At 44.7% G+C, this 21,438-nt stretch overlaps 1 protein-coding gene across 1 annotated transcript in view; it reads right to left on the bottom strand.

The window, feature by feature from the left end:
• Positions 1-5,455: 5,455 nt before the first annotated feature.
• The window catches only part of LOC121878178 (protein O-mannosyl-transferase TMTC1-like), a gene marked incomplete in the record, with an annotated part of 115,720 nt that continues 99,737 nt past the window's right edge, over positions 5,456-21,438 (bottom strand). The window contains 3 exon segments of the mRNA XM_042384220.1: positions 5,456-5,960; positions 13,540-13,617; positions 14,078-14,338. Coding sequence (XP_042240154.1) covers positions 5,811-5,960; positions 13,540-13,617; positions 14,078-14,338 — 489 coding nt within the window.

Below are 21,438 nucleotides of genomic sequence, written 5' to 3' on the forward strand. Positions count from 1 at the left end.
CTTTATTTTTAAACAATCGTTCTTTATATTGCGAAGTTCCCGCTGGACCGCCTCTTTCTTCTTTAGGACGGTCTCAGCTTTGGTCCGAGAATGAGGGTTGTCCTGCCAGTAAGTTAAAGCAGCACATTTACCATCGACGAGTATATTGATTTCCTGGTCATTTTAATCAAACCAATCCTGGTGTATTCTTTCGATCTGGCGGAGGGTCTCTCTGCAGGATTTGTCATGACAGTGTCGAGAATATCCCATTCGGCTCTGGGATTTGGGTTGTTTGTTATCGGGTAGTTTATCAGCCCATGTTCAAGCTGCTCTCTGAAAGTATGTGCTACCGTCGGATCCTCCAGACGCTTAGTGTTAAAACCTCTTCTGGAAGCTTATTGCCTTTGCCGTTTTGGGGCGACATGAAGTGAGAGCTTGACCCTGACGAGCCGATGATCAGTGTTGCAGTGGTCTGAGCCACGCATGGTTCGGGTGACTGGGACATCTCTGCTTGCACACACACACACACACACACACACACACCTGACGTGTATCATAAACTTTACTAATGAAAAAGTGTTATATAGTTTTAACTATCTTTTAACCCCTAGAGGATGATGACTTTACCCCTTGAGGAAGATAACTCTAGCCCATGAGGATGATGACTTTACCCCTTCAGGATGATAACTCTTCCCCTTGAGAACGATAAATCTACCCCAACTCTACCCCTTTAGGATGATGACTTTACCTCCCGAGGATGATAACTACCCCTTGAAGACGATAACTCTACCCCTTGAGGACGATAACTCTACCCCTTGAGGATGGTGACTTTACCCCTGAGGATGGTGACTTTACCTCTGGAGGATGATGAATTTACACCCGTGAGGACGATAACTCTCTCCCTTGAGGATGATGACTTAACCCCTTGAGGACGATAATTCAAACCCTTTAGAATGATGACTTTACCCCTAAAGGATTTTGACTTAACCCCTTGAGGACGATAAGTCTACCCCTTGAGGACGATAGCTCTCTCCCTTGAGGATGATGACTTAACCCCTAGATGACGATAACTTTACCCGTTGGGGATGATGACTTTACCCCTTGAAGATGATAAATCTACCCCTTGAGGATGATGACTTAACCCCTTGAGAAAGATAACTCTACTCCTTAAGGATGATGACTTTACCCCATGAGGACGATAGATCTATCCCTTGAGGATGATGACTTAACCCCTTGAGGAAGATAAATCTACCTTTTGAGGATGATGACTTAACCCGTTGAGGATGATGATTTAACCCCTTGAGGATGATGACTTAACCCTTTAAGGATGTTGACTTAACCCCTTGAGGACTATAACTTTACCCTTAGGATGATGACTTTACCCCTTGAGGACTATAACTTTACCCTTAGGATGATGACTTTACCCCTTGAAAACGATTAATCTACCCCTTGAGGATGATGACTTAACCCCCTGAAGAAGATAAATCTACCCCTTAAGGATGATGACTTAACCCCTTGAGGACTATAACTCTACCACCTTGAGGATGATGACTTAACCCCTTAAGTATGATGACTTTACCCCTTGGGAATGATGACTTAACCCCTGAGGACGTTTACTCTCTCCCTTGAGGATGATGACTAAACCCCTTAAGGATGATAGCTCTACCCCTTGAGGATGATGACTTAACCCCTTAAGGATGATAACTCTACCCCTTGAGGACGATTACTCTCTCCCTTGAGGATGATGACTTAACCCCTTGAGGACGATCACGCTACCCCTTGGGAAAGATGAATTTACCCGTTGATGACGATAACTCCACCACTTGGGGTGATGACTTAATTCTTTGAGGATGATAACTTAACCCCTTGAGGATGATTACTTCACCCCTTGAGGATGATGACTTAACCCCTTGAGGATGATTACTTCACCCCTTGAGGATGATGACTTAACCCCTTGAGGATGATTACTTCGCCCCTTGAGGATGATGACTTAACCCCTTGAGGATGATTACTTCGCCCCTTGAGGATGATGACTTAACCCCTTGAGGATATTACTTCACCCCTTGAGGATGATGACTTCACCCCTTGAGGATGATGACTTTATCAATGAGGACGATAATTCCACCGCTTGAGGATGATGACTGTACCCCTTGAGTATAATGACAAAGCAGCACACTATAAAGCACCAACGAGGCGTGTTCATATAGCCAAAACATGTTACGTGTATTCAGTACAATAATCAATCTATAACACTCTAACACACCCAAACCTTCTCCCTTTATCTCCACGTACTGTCGTTTGTCACCATAAGGACGAGACTCAGCGTAAGCCCTCACTAACAACTTGAAGGTCACACCAACAACTTGTGATTTCCTGCCCTTAAAAAATTATTATTTGTGGGAATCGATATTGATGTCTTGTGAAGGTCTTAGAGAGTTCCTTGTGTGAGCCGATCTTGAAGAGAAGGCAATATGTTTGTTGAGAGGAGGAGGAGTAGGAAGAGAAGGGTGGGGAGAAAGAGGATGGGGAAGGGGGGAGGAGAGGAGCTGAAGGAGGAGGATGGGAAGAAGAGAGGGGAGGTGGAGGAGGATGGGCAGGAGGGAGGAAAAGAGGAGGAGGGGAGGAGGAGGAGGAGGATGGGCAAGAGGGAGGAAAAAGAGGAGAAGGAGGGGAGGATGGGTAGGAGGGAGGAAAGGAGGAGGAGGAGGAGGAAGAGGAGGAGGAGGGAGGATGGGCAGGAGGGAGGAATAGAGGAGGGGAAGGAGAACTGGGGGACGGGGAAGAGGGAGGAGGAAGAGGAGGAGAAGAGGGTGGGAAGGAGAAGGAGAAGGAGGAGGGCGGAGAGAATGGGAGGAGAAGGACTGGGAGGGCGAAAAGGAGAGGGAGAAGGAGGAGGAGGAGGAAAAGAAGAAAGAGGGGGAGGGGGAAGAAGAGGTGGAGGTGAATGAGCAGGAGGAGGAGAAGGAGGAGGAGGAGGAGGAGGAGGAGGAGGAGGAGGGGATGGAAGATGGAGAAGGAGAGGGGTAGGAGCAGCAGCACGAATTATGGAAGGACATGATGTGTAGATCATACGTTTGTGTTCTTATGTCCCATGACCCTGCACGAGAGCCACCATTACCTCACACTTGCTGTACATAACAAGTGGCATGAATAAACTAAACAGTAACTCACATAACCCGTCAGTTTATATACACGAAGCTTTCGAGTCCTGTCTCTCTTCCTCTCATAACCTCGTATACAAATAGGCCACAACAATGTGTAATTGTGTATAGCCTCGTACGTGTGAGAGAGACAGTGTTACGTGTTCTGCCTCCTCGCTCGTAAACACTTTGACCTCTGTTGATGACCTACACTATAGACGAACAGAACGATTCAGTTGGTAATTTACATACTGGGAAAAAAAGGAATAATTGGATACGAGGATAATATTCCTATGTACAAGTAAGAACAGTTTTTTAGCGTAAAAAATTCAGAATAATATGAAAGAACATTGTAAAGAAAATAAGATGGTTTATGAGGCCTGTGTTGAGTTTTTCGGGTCAGTTGAGTGACGTCTTCCACTCGACTAAGTGTTAGGTAGTGAAGCTGTGTACACTTCACCCACTGACAAAAAATTAACCTTCTTTAACACAACACCACAAAAAGACAGCTTCGTCCTGTCTGGAGTCATACAACGGTTGTAACTAACTTATATGTCTGGCAACATATCCAGTAAAGTAGTTATTTATGGATTCAGTCAGTGTGTTAGATTATACAGGTCAGTATACTACTAATAATAACTGAAGTGGTGAATATTGTGGAGTTATAATGATACATGTATATAAGGCATTGACGACTATGATGGTAGGTTAGATTTTATGATTCATATAAGTGGTAGATATTAATTGATATAATTGAAAGATATGATTTTGATAAATATTGGACCAGAGGATCTGATAAAAGCATATCTCACATATATATATATATATATATATATATATATATATATATATATATATATATATATATATATATATATATATCTCGTCATTGATTTTGATAATCATGGTCATTAGAGAGTACAATATTCCTATACAGGATGAACTCTCCCAACACCTACACCTTCAGTTGGGCATATGAATCGCTCCCTAACACCTACACCTTCAGCAGGGCAGGTGAATCACTCCCTAACACCTACACCTTAAGCAGGATAGGTGAATCACTCACTACAGTAACACCTACACCTTCAGCAGGACAGGTGAATCGCTCCCTAACACCTACACCTTCAGCAGGGCAGGTGAATCACTCTCTAACACCTACACCTTAAGCAGGATAGGTGAATCACTCACTACAGTAACACCTACACCTTCAGCAGGGCAGGTGAATCGCTCCCTAACACCTACACCTTCAGCAGGGCAGGTGAATCACTCCCTAACACCTACACCTTCAGCAGGGCAGGTGAATCACCCCTAACACCTACACTTTAATCAGGATAGGTGAATCACTCACTACAGTAACACCTACACCTTCAGCAGGGCAGGTGAATCGCTCCCTAACACACACCTTCAGCAGGGCAGGTGAATCGCTCCCTAACACCTACACCTTCAGCAGGGCAGGTGAATCGCTCCCCAACACCTACACCTTCAGCAGGATTGGTGAATCACTCACTACAGTAACACCTACACCTTCAGCAGGGCAGGTGAATCGCTCCCTAACACCTACACCGTCAGCAGGGCAGGTGAATCACTCCCTAACACCTACAACTTCAGCAGGATTGGTTAATCACTCACTACAGTATCACCTACACCTTCAGCAGGGCAGGTGAATCGCTCACTAACACCTACACCTTCAGCGGGACTGGTGAATCACTTCCTATCACCTACCTACACCTTCAGCAGGACTGGTGAATCACTCCCTAACACCTACACCTAAAGCAGGGAAGGTGAATCACACCTATACCTGTAGGGATCACCCCACCCGGGGTTACCTGACACACGTTCAAAGCGCCTGGATGTATCTACAGTAGGTTCACCTTGGGGCTCCTGGAGTCTACCTCGTGCTGCCAGGGAATATCCAACTCCTCTGAAGACAACCTAACATCACTCACTTCCCCCTAAAGTCATTTTATAGCAACAAAGTTATTTAACATCACCTGGGTCGACAGCAGCCCGGATGACGCCACTTAACACCTTTAAGGTTAATGGAAATGGCTCATGTCCTCTACAGAAAAACGTAAATTGTAATCCTATTACTTAAATGATTATTTAAATTTATAGCTGGTGTTTACAAGCCCAGATTTCCAATAAGGTGATAAAATGCTTTAATAAACGTATAAGTAATGAAACCATACTTCTTGGAAGTCATTATATATAGAACCTGACTAGAGAGTGAGGGAGACAGAGTAAGATGATGAGGGAGGAATAGAGTGGTTGAAAGAGTAAGTGTGTGTGCATGTGTGTGTGTGTGTGTGTGTGTGTGTGTGTGTGTGTGTGTGTGTGTGTGTGTGTGTGTGTGTGTGTGCGTGTGTAAAATCATGTCAGTGTCAGACCATCAACATATCACTCTTGTTACCTCCTACATAATCCCAAAACGGACCATTTGAAGATTAACCCCCAAGCTAATTTGACTTGGTGATTAAATACCATAATGCTACTGAGGGGGTGGTTAGGTTAGGTTAGGTTAGCGTTAAGGTGGTTAATCTTAAGGAGAGGTAAGATGGGGGGCTACTCTTCAGGTGACCCCTAATAGTTGTTGTCTACAGCTCCACAAATCATCTTTGGCAACAATCTCTTAGCCTAAGACACAGGGACGACGTAAGGTTCTACACAGCGCCCTTCTGATCGCGACGACTATCAGGACTTGTTGAGGCAGTGAGGGATGCTGGCGGAGGCATGAAGGTCCTGGGCGCGCCGCAGCTTCTCCATGTTTTCTAGCAAGAGGGTATTGGAGGGCTCCTGGCCGTGAGCTGCTAGGTAGTGTCTCCAAGCTCGTGTGTAGTCACCCTGCAGGAGGAGATGGTTATTGTGTTAGTGTGTTAGATGAAGTCTTATGGGACTCTCTTTCTCTCTCTGTTAATATATTTATTATATATATATATATATATATATATATATATATATATATATATATATATATATATATATATATATATAATCAACACCTAAACCCGCCAGGATTCGAACCCACTGCCCACGAGCCCATGACTGTGACCGGGAAACGCTACCTCTGGACCACCAGGATACTAAAAGCAGTCCTAGATTCTGGTATATCACACACAAAGCCTGTTCAACGAGCTTATGGCGCCATGAACCTCTAATGGGGACTACCCGTATCACGTAGGTGGTCAGAGTAACCGTTTTACCAAATCCGGCTTCGAAACACGAGGATCCATATATATTTCATTAGCCCAATAAAGCACGCGGACTTCTACATACAATCGACACCTCAACCCGCCAGGATTCGAACCCACAGCCCAGGAGCCCATGACTGTGGGCTAATGAATTATATATGGATCCTCGTGTTTCGAAGCCGGATTTGGTAAAACGTTACTCTGACCACCTACGTGATACGGGATAGTCCCCATTAGAAGTTCACGGCGCCATAAGCTCGTTGAACAGGCTTGTGTGAAATATACCAGAGTCTAGACTGCTTTTAGTATCCTGGTGGTCCAGAGGTAGCGTTCCCGGTCACAGTCATGGGCTCGTGGGCAGTGGATTCGAATCCTGGCGGGTTTAGGTGTTGATTATATATATATATATATATATATATATATATATATATATATATATATATATATATATATATATATATATATATAATCACCAAACTCATTTCCCTCTCATTTTTATAACCTGTCTCTTTCATTTTTATCATCTGGACGTATTTTCCATCTGTCTCGTCTTCACCTTCCTACAAATACTCGAGTGTTGGAAACGAGTTCATGTTTATCCATATGAATAAATGCATACACAGACTTCGACTTTCGTGCCTCGTACAGTGTGCATGAAGGCATAACCACAAGATGGTATTTCCGCATGATCCCGCAAGTGGTTTGTATGAATAACCACAAAGGACAGTACTGGTGTTTGATCCCAAAGGTTTTCTCTCACCTGCAGAAACACTGTTGCGTGTTGAGCATCTCGCTCTTGGTATAATGCCTTCACCTCAGGCGTGAGAGTAACGCAACATCATATTACATTAGAAAGTCAATTTGTCAATTGACCATCCACCTGAAGCAGGTGAGGGACCTGATGATTGGTCCAAGATAGTGTTTACACACACACACAGTGTTGAACATGCAGCTTTGTGTACACTGGTAAATGTACATATCGTGTGGTGTATACAGAGATTGGTGTACGGACAGATCTATCTCCAGTATATTGATTGATGTACACATTGTACACTCATAGCAGTGTGGTGTGGTGTGGTGCAGGGTAATGTAAGTACACACCGTATCGCCGTCAATGTAAACAAAATGTAACATTTTCTTGCGTGGCGGAGTGAATAAGAGAGAAGCGAGATAGAAGATCCTTAGGACGTTTCACTAGTTAACGAAAAACAGGTGTTACGTCACGCAGTAGGAGACGAAGGTAAATATCACATGGTGAAAAAACTAACCAAACATTCTTTTCGGATATATCTTTTATGTACGATAAAAAAATATATATTAGTTAATGTATGATACCAAGAATCAGTGCTGGATATAAGGAAATAATGAGAAAGAAATATGTTTTATTACCGGATAAGAAGAGTCCTTGGGAAGGAATATTATTTAAGGAAGGAGTAGGAGACTGTCATAGAATAAGAAAGATAGAGAGATAGAGAGAGACAGAGATAGAGAGAGACAGAGATAGAGACAGACAGAGGACGGACATGAAAGCTGAAGGATTAGTATGGTGAAAGGAACATGGGAAGGAGGGATGAAGTGAGTAAGGAAGGAAAGAAAAAGGGATCTAGGGAAAACTAGTGGGTGAGAGAGAGAGAGTAAGGGAGAAGACTCAGGGAGGCAACGAGATGAGTGTATGAAGGGAAAAAGGCGTAAGGGAGAAGGAGAGGGGAGAAAGATTGACGAGGAGTAAGGGAGGAGGGAAAGAGAGAAGGGAGAATTGATAATGAGGTAGATAATGAGGATGGAAAGAAAAAGAATAATAACAAACAAGGAAGAGGGATAATGAGAGAGAGGAAGGAGGATCTGTGACAGTATACGGGAAGAGTGAATGTTGGAGAAGGGAGGACCTGTGACACTGTTTCACTTAGCATACGGGAGGAGAGAGTGTTGGAGAAGGGAGGACTTGTGACACTTATTATACGGGAGGAGAGAGGACCTGGGACACTTAGAATACGGGAAGAGGAAGAACCTGTAATACTTAGTATGCGGGAGGAGAACCTGTGACACTTAGTATGCGGGAGGAGGGAGAACCTGTTACACTTAGTATGCGGGAGGAGGAAAGACCTGTGACAGTTTACGGGAGGAAGGAAGACAATTTGTTACATAACGCACAAAGGCAGAATATATCACACAGAAAACTCCGACCAAATAACAATGACCCCAAATGAATAAATAATTATTCGATGAATATTATTGGACAAAGGAAGGCTATAGGTAGGAGAATAAATTGTGGTGAAGTTTACCTCCGCTATTATTATAAAGTATTGGCCAGTAGGGTTAAGACCGAGATAAGAAAAGCAACGAGAAATAGAGAAATAAAAGTAGCAAGAGAAGCAAAGCCAAACCCAAAGGGATTCTTCCAAATGTATCAAACTAAAACACGAGACAAGATTGGACCAAACTAGGCTGCCCCGTTTACATTCAACCTCTATATCTCATACATCTATTCACCCTACATTTGAAGCTACCCAGAGTGTTCAGTTAATGATGATGTTTGGTAACTTGTTCCACTCATCCACTACTCTATTTCCAAGCCAGTGTTTACCTATCTCGCGCCTAAATCTAAATTTGTCTAATTTAAAGCCATTGCTACAAGTTCGTTCCTGGTGGGATAGTTTAAATACTTTTGTTATATCACTTTCGCTTAACCCTGACCTCCATTTTTACACTTCGATCATATCGCCCCTCACTTTATGTTTTAGAGGGAGTGCAAATTCAGACTCTTTAATCTGTCTCAATACTCAAAGATCCTAATGCCCGGAATTAGCCTTTTCATTTTTCTCGAAATGCTTTCTAGGGATTCGATATCCATGCTGTAGCACGATGACCAAAATTAAACAGTATAAACCAAGTGAGGTTCCACAAGTTCAAGATATAGATTATGATAACCTCGCTAGTCCTGTAACTGACACTCCTTTGTATGGACCCAAGTACTTTGTTAGCCTTGTGACACTTATTATCTGGGAGGAGGGAGTGTTGGAGGAGGAAGGACCCAGAGAAGGGAGTGTTGGAGGAATAAGGACCCGGGGGAGGGAGTTTTGGAGGATGGAGGACCCAGAGGAGGAAGTGTTGGAGGAATAAGGACCCGGAGTAGGGAGTTTTGGAGGAGGTTGGAATTTGAGGAGGGAGTGTTGGAGGAAGAAGGACCCAGAGGAGGGAGTGCTGGAGTAAAGAGGACCCAGAGGAGGGAGTGTTGGAGGAAGGAGGACCCAGAGGAGGGAGTTTTGGAGGAATAAGGACCCGGAAGAGGGAGTGTTGGAGGAATAAGGAATTTGAGGAGGGAGAGTTGGAGAAGGAAGGACCCAGAGGAGGGAGTGCTGGAGTAAGGAGGACCCAGAGGAGGGAGTGTTGGAGGAATAAGGACCCAGAGGAGGGAGTGTTGGTGGAGGGAGAACCCCGAGGAAGGAATGTTGGAGGAATAAGGACTCAGAGAAGTGAGTGCTGGAGAAAGGAGGATCCAGAGAAGAGAGTGTTGGAGGATGGAGGACCCTGAAGAGGGAGGATCCAAAGGGGGATGGAGAACTCAGAGGAGGGAGTGTTGGAGGTATTTGGACCCAGAGGAGGGAATGTTGGAGGTATTCGGACCCGCGGAAGGGAGTACTGAAGGAGGGAGGATCCCGAGGAGGAAGTGTTGGAGGTAAAAGGACCCAGAGGAGGGAATGTTGGAGGAGGGAGGACCCAGAGGAGGGAGTGGTGGAGGAATAAGGACCCGAAGGAGGGAGTTTTGGAGGAGGAAAGACTCAGAGAAGGGAGTGTTGGAGGAAGGAGGACCCAGAGGAGGGAGTGTTGGAGGAGAGAGGACTCATAGGAAAGAGTGTTGGTGGAGGAAGAATCTAGAGAGGGAGTGGTGGAGGGAAGAGGACCCATACGAGGGACTGTTGGTGGTGGGAGAACCCAGAGGAGGGAGTGTTGGAGGTATTTGGACCCAGAGGAAGGAGTGTTGGAGGTATTTGGACCCAGAGGAGGGAGTGTTGGAGGTATTTGGACCCAGAGGAGGGAGTGTTGGAGGCATTTGGACCCAGAGGAGGGAATATTGGAGGTATTCGGACCAGCGGGAGGGAGTGCTGAAGGAGGGAGGATCCAGAGGAGGGAGAGTTGGAGGAAGAAGAACTTAGAGGACGGAGTGTTGGAGAGAGACTTCAGGGGAAGAAGAGAGGAAGAGAGTATCCAGTGGGAGGAGAGGGAGGAACGCAGGCAGACAGGGATGGGTGTATGGAGGAAGGGAGGGAGGGGGGCAGACAGGAAGGGAGGAAGGAAAAACGAAGGGATGGAAGGAGGGAAAAAGGGAGAGAGTCAAGGGGGAAGATATGGAGGAAGGGAAGGAAGGAGGAAAAGATTGGGGTGGGATGGAGGAAAGGAGGGATGCATGGCAGGAGGGAGCGCCCTGTTGGAGGAGGGGCCACGTAAAATATTATCATCTCCACCTTAATGAACGCTTAGCGATCTTCATGTTTATGCCGCCGTAAACAACACACTGTAATGGAGTATATTAACTTAAAGTCTCCTGCCTCAGTAACGAGCATTAAAAATAATTAACAGCGACCCATTCGTCGTAGTTTAAATATCAGATGTTCACCTAAAGACGATAAATAATAATATGTAATCAGTATGTAAGCACATTTAGTTATATCATAATGGATAAATAATTATTGAAAGAACATTATTGGTCAAAGGAAGGCTATAGGTAGGAGGATAAATCGTGGCGAAATTTACCTCTGGGATTATTATAAGGTATTGGCCAGTAGGGTTAAGACCGAGATAAGAAAAGTAAAGAGGAATAATGAGCTGAGGATGGCAAGGGAGACGAAGACAAACCCCAAGGGATTCTATCAAATGTATAAAACTAAAACACGAGAAAAGATTGGACCAATACGACGGAGAAATGACCAATAATCTGAATAAATATTTTTCAACAGTTTTCACCACCGAAAATTTAAACATGATACCTGAAGCTTCGACTCTATACAGAGATAGTGAAGAAAACAAATTAAGAGAGATAGTGATGACTAGTAACGATGTTAGCAAGCAAATAGACAAACTAAAGCCTAATAAGTCACCTGGTCCCGATGAGATATTTGCCAGAGTATGAAAGGAATGTAAGGAAGAGCTTAGTATGCCCTTAGCAAAGTTGTTTAACATGTCCTTAAAAACAGGTGAAGTACCAGAATCCTGGAGGATAGCAAATGTAATACCGATTTTCATGAAGGGGGATAGATCACTATCCTCTAACTGCCATCCAATCAGTCTAACATCAATTGTAGGCAAATTACTGGAAGCAATCATTTCAAACTTTATTCGAAACCACCTGGAGAAGCACAAATTGATCAATGATTCTCAGCATGGCTTCACAAGCGGGCGTTCATGTCTAACTAATCTATTAACATTCTTTTCATCAGTTCTCGAATCGGTAGACGAGGGACACAATTATGATGTGGTATATCTCGACTTTAGCAAAGCCTTCAACAGAGTCCCCCACGAAAGAGTAATAAGAAAGGTAGAAACACATGGCATTAAAGGTAATATTCTAAAATGTGATTAGGGCGTGGTTACAGGAAAGCAAACACTGAGTGAGCATTCACGGCACTAAATCCCATTGGAGCAACGTCACTAGTGGAGTTCCCCAAGGTTCAGTACTTGGACCATTATTATTTATTATATACATAAACGACATAGATGTCGACATAGACAGCAACATAAGTAAATTTGCCCTAGACACTAAAATAGGACTTGTAATTAAATCTAAGTAGGACTCTGCAAAACTACAGAAAGATCTAAACAAATTTTTCGAATGGTCTGAAAAATGGCAGATGAAATTCAATGTGGACAAATGTAAAGTACTCAGTATAGGAGATGTAAACAGGGAAACCAGTTACCAGATGAACAACGATGCCATTGAGAAATCCGACTGCGAGAGAGATTTAGGAGTAAATACAAGTAGGAATCTTAAGCCAAGTAAACAATGCGTTTTTGCTCGTAACAAGGCTAATAAAGTACTTGGGTTCATACAAAAGAGTGTTAGTTACAAGACTAGCGAGGTCATCTTAAGATTATATCTTGGGCTTGTGAGACGTCACCTGGATTACGCAGTTCAGTTCTGGTCACCATATTACAGAATGGATATAGAATTCTTGGAGAGAATCCAGAGGAGAATGACAAAACTAATCCCGGGCATTAGGAACCTTGAGTACAGAGACAAGAGAAAGCATCTTAATTTGCACTCCCTCGAGAGACGTAGAGCGAGGGGCGACATGATAGAGGTGTATAAATGGAAGTCAGGGCTAAACATAGGGGACATTACAAAGGTACTCAAACTATCCAACCAGGAGCAAACTCGTAACAATGGTTTTAAATTAGACAAATTTAGATTTAGGCGCGAAATAGGTAAACACTGGTTTGGAAACAGAGTAGTGGATGAATGGAACAAGTTACCAAATATTATCATTAACTCGAATATGCTGGATAGCTTCAAACATAGGTTGGATACTTATATGAGCAATAGGGGTTGGGTGTAAATGGGACTGCCCAGTATGGGCCAATAGGCACGCTGCAGTTTCCTCCATTCTTATGTTCTTATGTTCTTATAAAAGAAGCTATTAATGTGTTGTTGACGGTGGGTGAAAAACAAGAATTATTTATCAAAGTTTCTTCAGGTGTGGGAAGTGTTAGGCTAGGGAGGACGTATTTGGTGTTCACGACGACTAAAAATTTAACTTTGATGAGATAATATAATTTAATGACCTGACACCAGCCCCTGTTTTAACCTTATCTGACCCCTTATGGTGACCTGACACAGACCTCTTATGGAGACCTCTTATGGTGACCTGACTCCGACCCCATAAGGAGACCTGACGTTTACCCTTTATGGTGGCCTGATGCTGACCCGTTATGGTGACCTGACGCTGACCTCCTATGGTGACCTGACGCTGACCTCTTATGGTGATCTGACGCTGTCCACTTATGGTGGCCTAATGCTGAACTGACTCTGGTGATTAGACGACCTCTTATGGTGACCTGAGACCTTAAAATGAACGTCATTAGGGTGACCTCACATATAGCTATGTTGGTTACTAAGGAGACATTACATCTTTCTGTGAAGGTCATGGGGGTGACATGGCACCTGGTTTAGTACTCGAGGAACTTGGCAAATTAATTCTGGCCAAATCACCAGCAGGAGCGGGTGACTCAGTACTCACCTTGGTATGATACAGCGCTCCAAGGTTGACGTGGGCATGAGTGAGGGTTGGCTCTAGTTCCACTGCCAGACGGTAGCTCTGGAATAAAAGGAAATGTACAGATATTACTGATATGTACAAGTTTTGACCCTTCAGAGGGTACCCCAGGCATGTCTTTCACCTGAATAAAATTACCTAGCGTCAGCAAGAATAAAATACCTCAGTGTGTCATTGGCATGTAAGGATTTAAAACAATAGAAACTTTCTACGCCAATTACTAAGACATGACAAGTTGGTCCTATAGGTATAGCTGACTGGTAGGAACAGTATATATTAAGAGAGGTGGTTGGAATTAAACTCGTCTGCTTTCATTTCATCGTCTGTAAATTTAAATGCCCATTTACAGGTGGGAGGACTGGGAGTGTTTCGGGATTACAAGGGACAGCTGTAACCACTCCCCCGTCGCAGTATACTCGTATGACCAAGTAAAGTAAAGGACATGACTAACTTATATACCATGATATAGGTTGAAGGTTCAGCAAGAGAGACAGAGACTCACCCGCGCCGCCTGGTCGATGCTGTGTCTGTCGTTCAGTAGGTCCCCGTAGTGGGCGTGAAGGCGGGCACAGAGGGTGGGCGGCTTGGAACAATTGTGGGCGGCACGGTGGGCTAGGGAGAGGGCGTCCTGGGACCGGTTGGTGTGAGTGTAGAGGAGTGAGAGTTGGAAGAGAGCCTCCAGATGGGCGGGGTCCTGATCCAACACGTGACGCAACAGCTTCTCGCTCTCCAGGTAACTCCGCTGCTGGAGCTTCACCCGCGCCTGTAGCACCGTCAGGAAGAGGTCGGGGAGGGGGGGGTGAGGTATTGTCTGCTTCACCTGGTGTATGAGGTACTGTGTGGTTCACCTGGCGTGTGAGATACTGTGTGGTTCACCTGGTGTGTGAGGTACTGTGTGGTTCACATGGTGTGTGAGGTACTGTGTGGTTCACCTGGTGTGTGAGGTACTGTGTGGTTCACCTGGTGTGTGAGATACTGTGTGGTCCACCTGGTGTGTGAGGTACTGTATGGTTCACCTGGTGTGTTAGGTATTGTGTGGTCCACCTGGTGTGTGAGGTACTGTATGGTTCACCTGGTGTGTGAGGTACTGTATGGTTCACCCGTGTGAGGTACTGTGGGTGTGTTGTACTGTGTGGACTGGTGTGTGTGTGGCTCACCTGGTGTGTGAGGAACTGTGTGGTTCACCTGGTGTGTGGGTACTGTGTGGTTCATCTGGTGTGTGTGAGGTAGTGTGTGGTTTACCTGGTGTGTGAGGTACTGTGTGGTTCATCTGGTGTGTGAGGTACTGTGTGGTTCATCTGGTGTGTGAGGTACTGTGTGGTTCATCTGGTGTGTGAGGAACTGTGTGGTTCACCTGGTGTGTGAGGAACTGTGTGGTTCACTGAATGCAGTAATGTACATTAAAATAAAACTGTAAATTAAAAATATAACAGGGTAGGAATGTACACACACACACACACACACACACACACACACACACACACACAAGAACCTTCCAACACAGATAAACACACACACACTAATATCCATAAACACATGATACATACAGGCATGAACGACACCCAAACTCACACTCGGCTTAAATGACTTAATCATTCTCTCGCTCTCGCTCTGTTGTGAATACGAGGAGAGAAATCTATAGTGAAACATCTTTGAGCAAGTCTATATTCTGTGGTGTGGATCAACATTTTTCTCAACACGAGAGAAAAGTTTGCTTGCTTATGACGGCTTCCATAACTCTGGCGATGACTGAGGTGAAGGCTACGAGTCTCCCGCTGGCTGAGGGAGACGGCGGCTCACTTTTTATAAAGGATGGGCGATGCAGTGAGAAGTTCCCGGGAGATTATAATATGAAAGCTCTGGGCATACCAAGAAGTGTTTCAATTTTAGAGTTCAATTTATCAGGAAATGAGAGAAGAAAGAAGAACCGTTTGTCATATTAATGTACGTCAATGTCGATAAATCAGTCAGCCCGTTCATATGTTTACATTTTAGTTGTTTTCGTGTGGCGTCTACATACATAAAGCCCCTCGTTGTAGTCGAAGCACAGAAAACACACATACACAATGGGAAATAACACACAGGAATAACATCTGTACTAGGAGGGTCTATGATAGCATCTGTGTGTGGTGGAGGACGAGAAGAAAAACAATAACTCGGTCGTATGATTTAGAGTAAAGACTGGAGGCAGGTGGAGGTGGGACGTGCAGGAGAGACGAAAATTCCCGGATCAAAGATGAGATTTTTAACAAACATTGAGTGAGGGAGATTTCTTGCAAGATAATTAGAGTGGTGAGATCAGAGGGAGTGAGAAAGGGTGAGAGGAAGTGAGAAGTGAGAGGGGGAGTGAAAAGTGAGAGGGGGCATGGGGGGGTGAGAGGAAAGGAGATTGAGAGGAAGCAAGAGAGGAGAAGGAGAGTGAGAGGCAGAAAGAGAAAGTGAAAGGGAGTGAGATGAAGTAAGAGCAAGTGAGAGTGAGTGAGAAAAAGTGAGAGGGAGTGAGAAGTGAGAGGGAGTGATAGGAAGTGCGAGGGGTGAGAGGAACAGAGAGAGAAAGTGAAACAGAGTGACAGGGAGTAAGAGGAAGTGACAGGGAGTGAGAGGAAGTGAGAAGTGCGAGGGAGTGAGAGGAAGAGAGAAGAAGTAAGGAGTGAGAAGTAAGGAGTGAGAAGTGAAAAGGAGTGAGAGGGGGTAAGAGGAAGTGAGTGGAAGTAAGAGGAAGTGACAGAAAGTGGAATGGAGTGAGATCAGAGGGAGTGATAAAGAGTGAGAGGGGGTGAAAGGTAGTAAGAGGCGCTGAGAGGGAGTAAGAGGAGAGAAAGGGAGTGAAAGAGAATGAGTGGGAGTGAGAGGAAGAATAATTAGGATGAATAAAGTTACGGTAAAGCGATTAGGCCGAGAAGCAGAGAGATTTGTTATCATTGGCCAGCGTCTACAACTTGGTAAAAACTTCTCAGTGTGTTATGGTCGCTTTGTATTGGTCTTCTGTCGTGATGATGATGACCTCGAGGTCGACCTCTATCTTACACTGGGTGAGTTGACATGAAGGATGACCTCTCTGTCATACGCTGGATGAGGTGACCTGAAGGATGACCTCTCATATCTTACACTGGGTGAGGTGACCTGAAGGATGACCTCTCACCTCTTACACTGGGTGAGGTGACCTGAAGGATGACCACTCTGTCATACACTGGGTGACCTGTAGGATGACCTCTCACCTCATACACTGGGTGAGGTAACCTGGAGGATGACTTCTCACCTCTTACACTGGATGAGAAAACCTGAAGGATGACCCCTCATATCTTACACTGGGTGAGGTGACCTGAAGGATGACCTCTCACCTCTTACACTGGGTGAGGTGACCTGGAGGAAGACCTCTCATCTCTTACACTGGGTGAGATGAACTGAAGGATGACCTCTCAACTCTTACACTGGGTGAGGTGACCTGAAGGATGACCTCTCACCTCTTACACTGAGTAATGGAAGAAGACAAGAAAGGAAGGAGTAGGTATGAGGTTGAACAAGAAGACTAGGAAGGATGAAGGAGGTATGATGGAAGACGATGAAGGAAGGAAGGAAGGAAGGAAGGAAGGACGGAAGGAAGGTGGAGGAGTAACGGAAGAGGAGGGAGGAAGGAATAAGGTGGTGTGACGAAGAAAGTCAGGAAGAAGGAGGTGTGATGGAGGGCAAGGAAGGAAGGAGGTGCGATGGTGGGCAAGGGAGGAAGGGAGGAAGAAAGTAGGTGTGATGGAGGATAAGGAAGGAAGGAAGGAAGGGGATGGTGGGTGGGCCTGGCGTGGGAAACAGTAAGGACTCAACATACACGAAAATCAGGATTAAGTTAAGGAGTTTGGGGCCTAGGAGGAGGATTATGACAGGAGGGAGATTATGAATAAAGAAAGGGAGAGAATCAAGAGGGTCAGAGAGAGGTTAGGAAGGGAGGTGGAGATTATTAAGGGAATGATAAGAGAGGGAGAGTAGTCAGGGAAGGAGATGAAAAGACTTAAGATATAATAAATGGGGGAGGGAGGGAGGGAGGGAGGCTAGTGGATGTATTAAGGGAGGAGAAGAGACGGAGGGAGTTTTTAGCAAAGAGAGGGGGGGGGGAGTGGTTAGGAAAAGAGGGAGAGAGTGGTCTGGGAGAGATATAAAGTCTTAAGGGATAATAAGGGAGAGAACCTCGTAAAAAACATCAAGGGAGGATAAGGGAGAAAGAGGTTAGAGGGATAAATAGAGAATAATGTAAAGATGGGTGAAAGAAGGGAGCCTATACAGATGAATTAGGGAGAGAATTAAGAGAGAAGGTATTAGAAAATGAGAATTCAGAGAAATAGGGAGACCAGTTCATATAAATCGGACTGGCACACCTCATCACCCCACCTCATCTACGAAAGCCCAACCTAACCTAACCTAACCTAACCTAACCTAACCTAACAAACTAAAGCTGTTTTTACCTAACCCAACCAAACGTAAATTAGCCTACTCATCCTAACGCTCACCTAACCAAACAAAATTTAATGCTACTCTCACCTTATCTAACCTAACCTTCTAGGTATCATTAGGGTGGATAATCTTCAGGTGAAATAATCAAGGGCTAATCCTCTGGGTAAATAAGCTGGGGGGGCTAATCTTCAGGTGATCCACATTTTTCTCTCGAGTATATGAAAGCAGGAGAGAAAATGGTGAGAAAGAAGAGGTAGATACATTAACAGGTGTTTGTTGAGTAAGTCCTTGAGGAAAAGAAAAAGAGGAAAAGAAAAAGAGGAAAAATTCACAAGTACCAGAAGAAAAGGAGGAGAAGTAGGAAGAGCAGGAGCAAAAATAGGAGGACGAGGAAGAGGGGTAGTACGAAGAAGAGGAGGGAAGTAGGAATATCAGAAGGGAAAGTAGTTTTAGGAGGAGGGAAATTAGGAAGAGGAGAGGGGAATGTAGGAAGAGGAGGAGGGGAAGCAGGAAGAGGAGGAGGGGAAGCAGGAAGAGGAGGAGGGGAAGCAGGAAGAGGAGGAGGGGAAGTAGGAAAAGCAAGAGGAAGAGAGGGAGAAGTAAGAAGAGGAGGAAGGGAAGGAGGAAGAGCAGAAGAAGAAGAAGGATGAAGAGGAAGACGAGGAAGGGAAAGAGGAAGAGCAAGAACAGGGGCAGAAGCAGAAGAAGGAGGGGGAGGAGAAGTAGTAGGAGAGGATGGGGAGGGAGAAGAGAAGAGAAGAGAAGAAAGAGAAAAATAATATCAAAAAGAAATAAAATAAGGAAAAGAAGGAGGAACATAAAAAGAAGAAGAGCAAGAAGAAGGATATGGAAGATACAAAAAGAAGAAAAAAGAGCATAAAACACAAGGAACAAGAGAGAGAAAGGAACAAAACGAGGGGAAATGATAGAAATAGTATTGGTGAATGAAGCGCAGGCGAGACCGAGAGAGAGAGAAAGAGAGAATGAAACAAGAATGGATAGAGAGACATGTGTGTGTGTTTGTGCGTGTGTGTGTGTGTGTGTGTGTGTGTGTGTGAAGAGACAAAGGAGAAAAAAGAAAGATTGGACAGAATTAAAGACAACAGAAAGACAAATAAAAAGGGACACAAAGGAAGAAAAAGAAAAAGGAATATAAATGAAAATTGGTTGATAGGAAGAGGAGGAGGAGGAGGAGGAGACAATTTAAGATACACAAAGAAAGGAGAAGTTGAAAGAGAATGTGAGATAAAGGTGGAGGGACGTGAGAAGAGAGAGAGAGAGAGAGAGAGAGAGAGAGAGAGAGAGAGAGATGAATTATTAAGATACAAGAGAAGGAATATATAACAGTGATAATGAGATAATTAAACAATAACATAAATTAAAAAAGAAAATAGTGATAAGTAAAGATCTGAAAAAAATAAAACCCAAATATAAAAAAGACAACTAAAAAAGATATACAGTGATAATATATCTCTCAATGGCAAAAAATAAACGTTTGATTATAAAATCGTTCTAAGTTTGTTTGTCTGATTGTCTGTCTGTTCGTCATTCTCAATCAGAGAGGGCGAGGACCACCAATCCCACCTGTCTGTGTGTTCATCTGTGTTCTCGTGATAGAGGTAGGAGAACTCACCAAGTAGACCCTGGAGGACAACATCTCCGGGTGGTGGGTGAGGACGGTGGTGAAAGCGCCTGTCTCTAAGCGACCTGTTGAGGTACAGCCCTGCTGTTTCCCCTGACCTCCGTCTCCTGCCACGCAGCCAGTGCTCTAAGAGCAGGGAGCAAGTGGTTAGTAAAGGGTGGTTAGTAAAGTGGTTAGGTGAGGGCAAATGGTTAGTGGGAAAAGTAGTTAGTGGAAGCCAAATGGTTAGTGGGGCAAGGTTTAGTGGGGGCAAATGGTTAGTGTAGAAAGAAGAAGAGATAAAATGGTTAGTGGGGGGCAAGGATTAGTAAAGGGGTGGCTAGTGCAAGTCAAGTGGGGACAAGAAAGTGGGTGGAGCAAATGGTTATGGGGGCAAATGATTGTGTGACAAGTAGTTAGTGGGACAAATGGTTAGGAAGAAGCAATGGTTATGGAAAAGGGTTTAGTGGACAAGCTGGTTAGTGGGGGCAAGTGGTTGGTAAAGGGATTAGTGGGGAGCAAGTGGTTAGGGGACAAGAAGTTAGGTGAGAAAATGTTAGTGGGGGCAAATGGGTTAGGTGGGGACAAGTTAGAGGACAAGTGAATTAGTGGGGATAAACGGTTAGTGGGGGCAAAATGGTTAGTGGGGACAAGAAAGGTGGGATAAAATGGTTAGCAGAAGCAAGTGGTTAGTGATAAGTGGTTAGGTGGGATAAGTGGTTAGTGGGGGCAAGGATAAAGTAAGTGGTTAAAGGGCGGCTAGTGGAGCAAGGATTAGTGGGGACAAGAAGAGGGAGAATGGTTAGTGGGGCAAATGGTTAGTGGGAACAAGAGTTAGGTGGAGCAAAAATGGTTAGCAGAAGCACGTAGTTAGGACCAAGTGGTTATGGAGCAAGTGGTTAGGTGGAAGAAGTGGTTAGTGGGGGCAAGTGATTGAGGAAAGGGCGTATAGTGGGGACAAGTGGTTAGGTGACAAGAAGTTGCAGGAAAATGGTTAGTGGGGGGCAAATGGTTAGTGGGGACAAGAAATAGTGGAAGTAAATGGTTAACAAAAGTGGTTATGGGGACAAGTGGTTAGGGGGAAGAAAGAAATAGGGATAAGTGGTGAAGTGGTTAGGAGGGCAAGTGGTTAGTGAGGGCAAGTGGTTAGGGGTATGGGGGTTAAATGTATTAGTGGGAAGGGTTAGGGGCAAGGTTAGTGGTTAGGGAGCAAGAGGTTAGTGGGGACAAGAAGAGGGATAAAATACAGGGGGCAAATGGTTAGTGGGGACAAAGAAAGAGGGAACAAGAAAGTTAGGTGGACAAATGGTTAGTGGCGACAAGAGTTAGTGGGGACAAATGGTTAGGAAGAATAAAGTGGTTAGTGGACAAATGGTTAGGGAGCAAATGGTTAGTGGGGGACAAGAGTTAGTGGAGCAAATGGTTAAGGAAACAAGTGGTTAGTGGAGCAAAAGGGAAGTGGTTAGTGAGCAAGTGAAGGTAAGGCGGTTGTGGGGATAAATGGTTGGGGGCAAATGGTTAGTGGGGACAAGAAGTTAGTGGGGATAAAATGGTTAGCGGAAACAAATGTTTAGTGGAAGCCAAGTGGTTAGTGGGAGCAAGTGGTTAGGACAAGTGGTTAGGAGCAAGTGGTTAGTGGAGCAAATGATTGTGAGAGCAAGTGGTTAGTCGGGGCAAGGGGTTAGTGGGAGCAAGTGGTTAGTGGGGACAAGTGGTTAGGTGGGGGGCAAGTGGTAAGGGAAGGTGGTTAGTGGGGCATGTGGTTAGTGGGGGACAAGTGGTTAGTGGAAGCAAATGGT

Source organism: Homarus americanus, unplaced genomic scaffold (assembly GCF_018991925.1).
Source record: "Homarus americanus isolate GMGI-L3 unplaced genomic scaffold, GMGI_Hamer_2.0 scaffold45562, whole genome shotgun sequence".
Classification (NCBI taxonomy): domain Eukaryota; kingdom Metazoa; phylum Arthropoda; class Malacostraca; order Decapoda; family Nephropidae; genus Homarus; species Homarus americanus.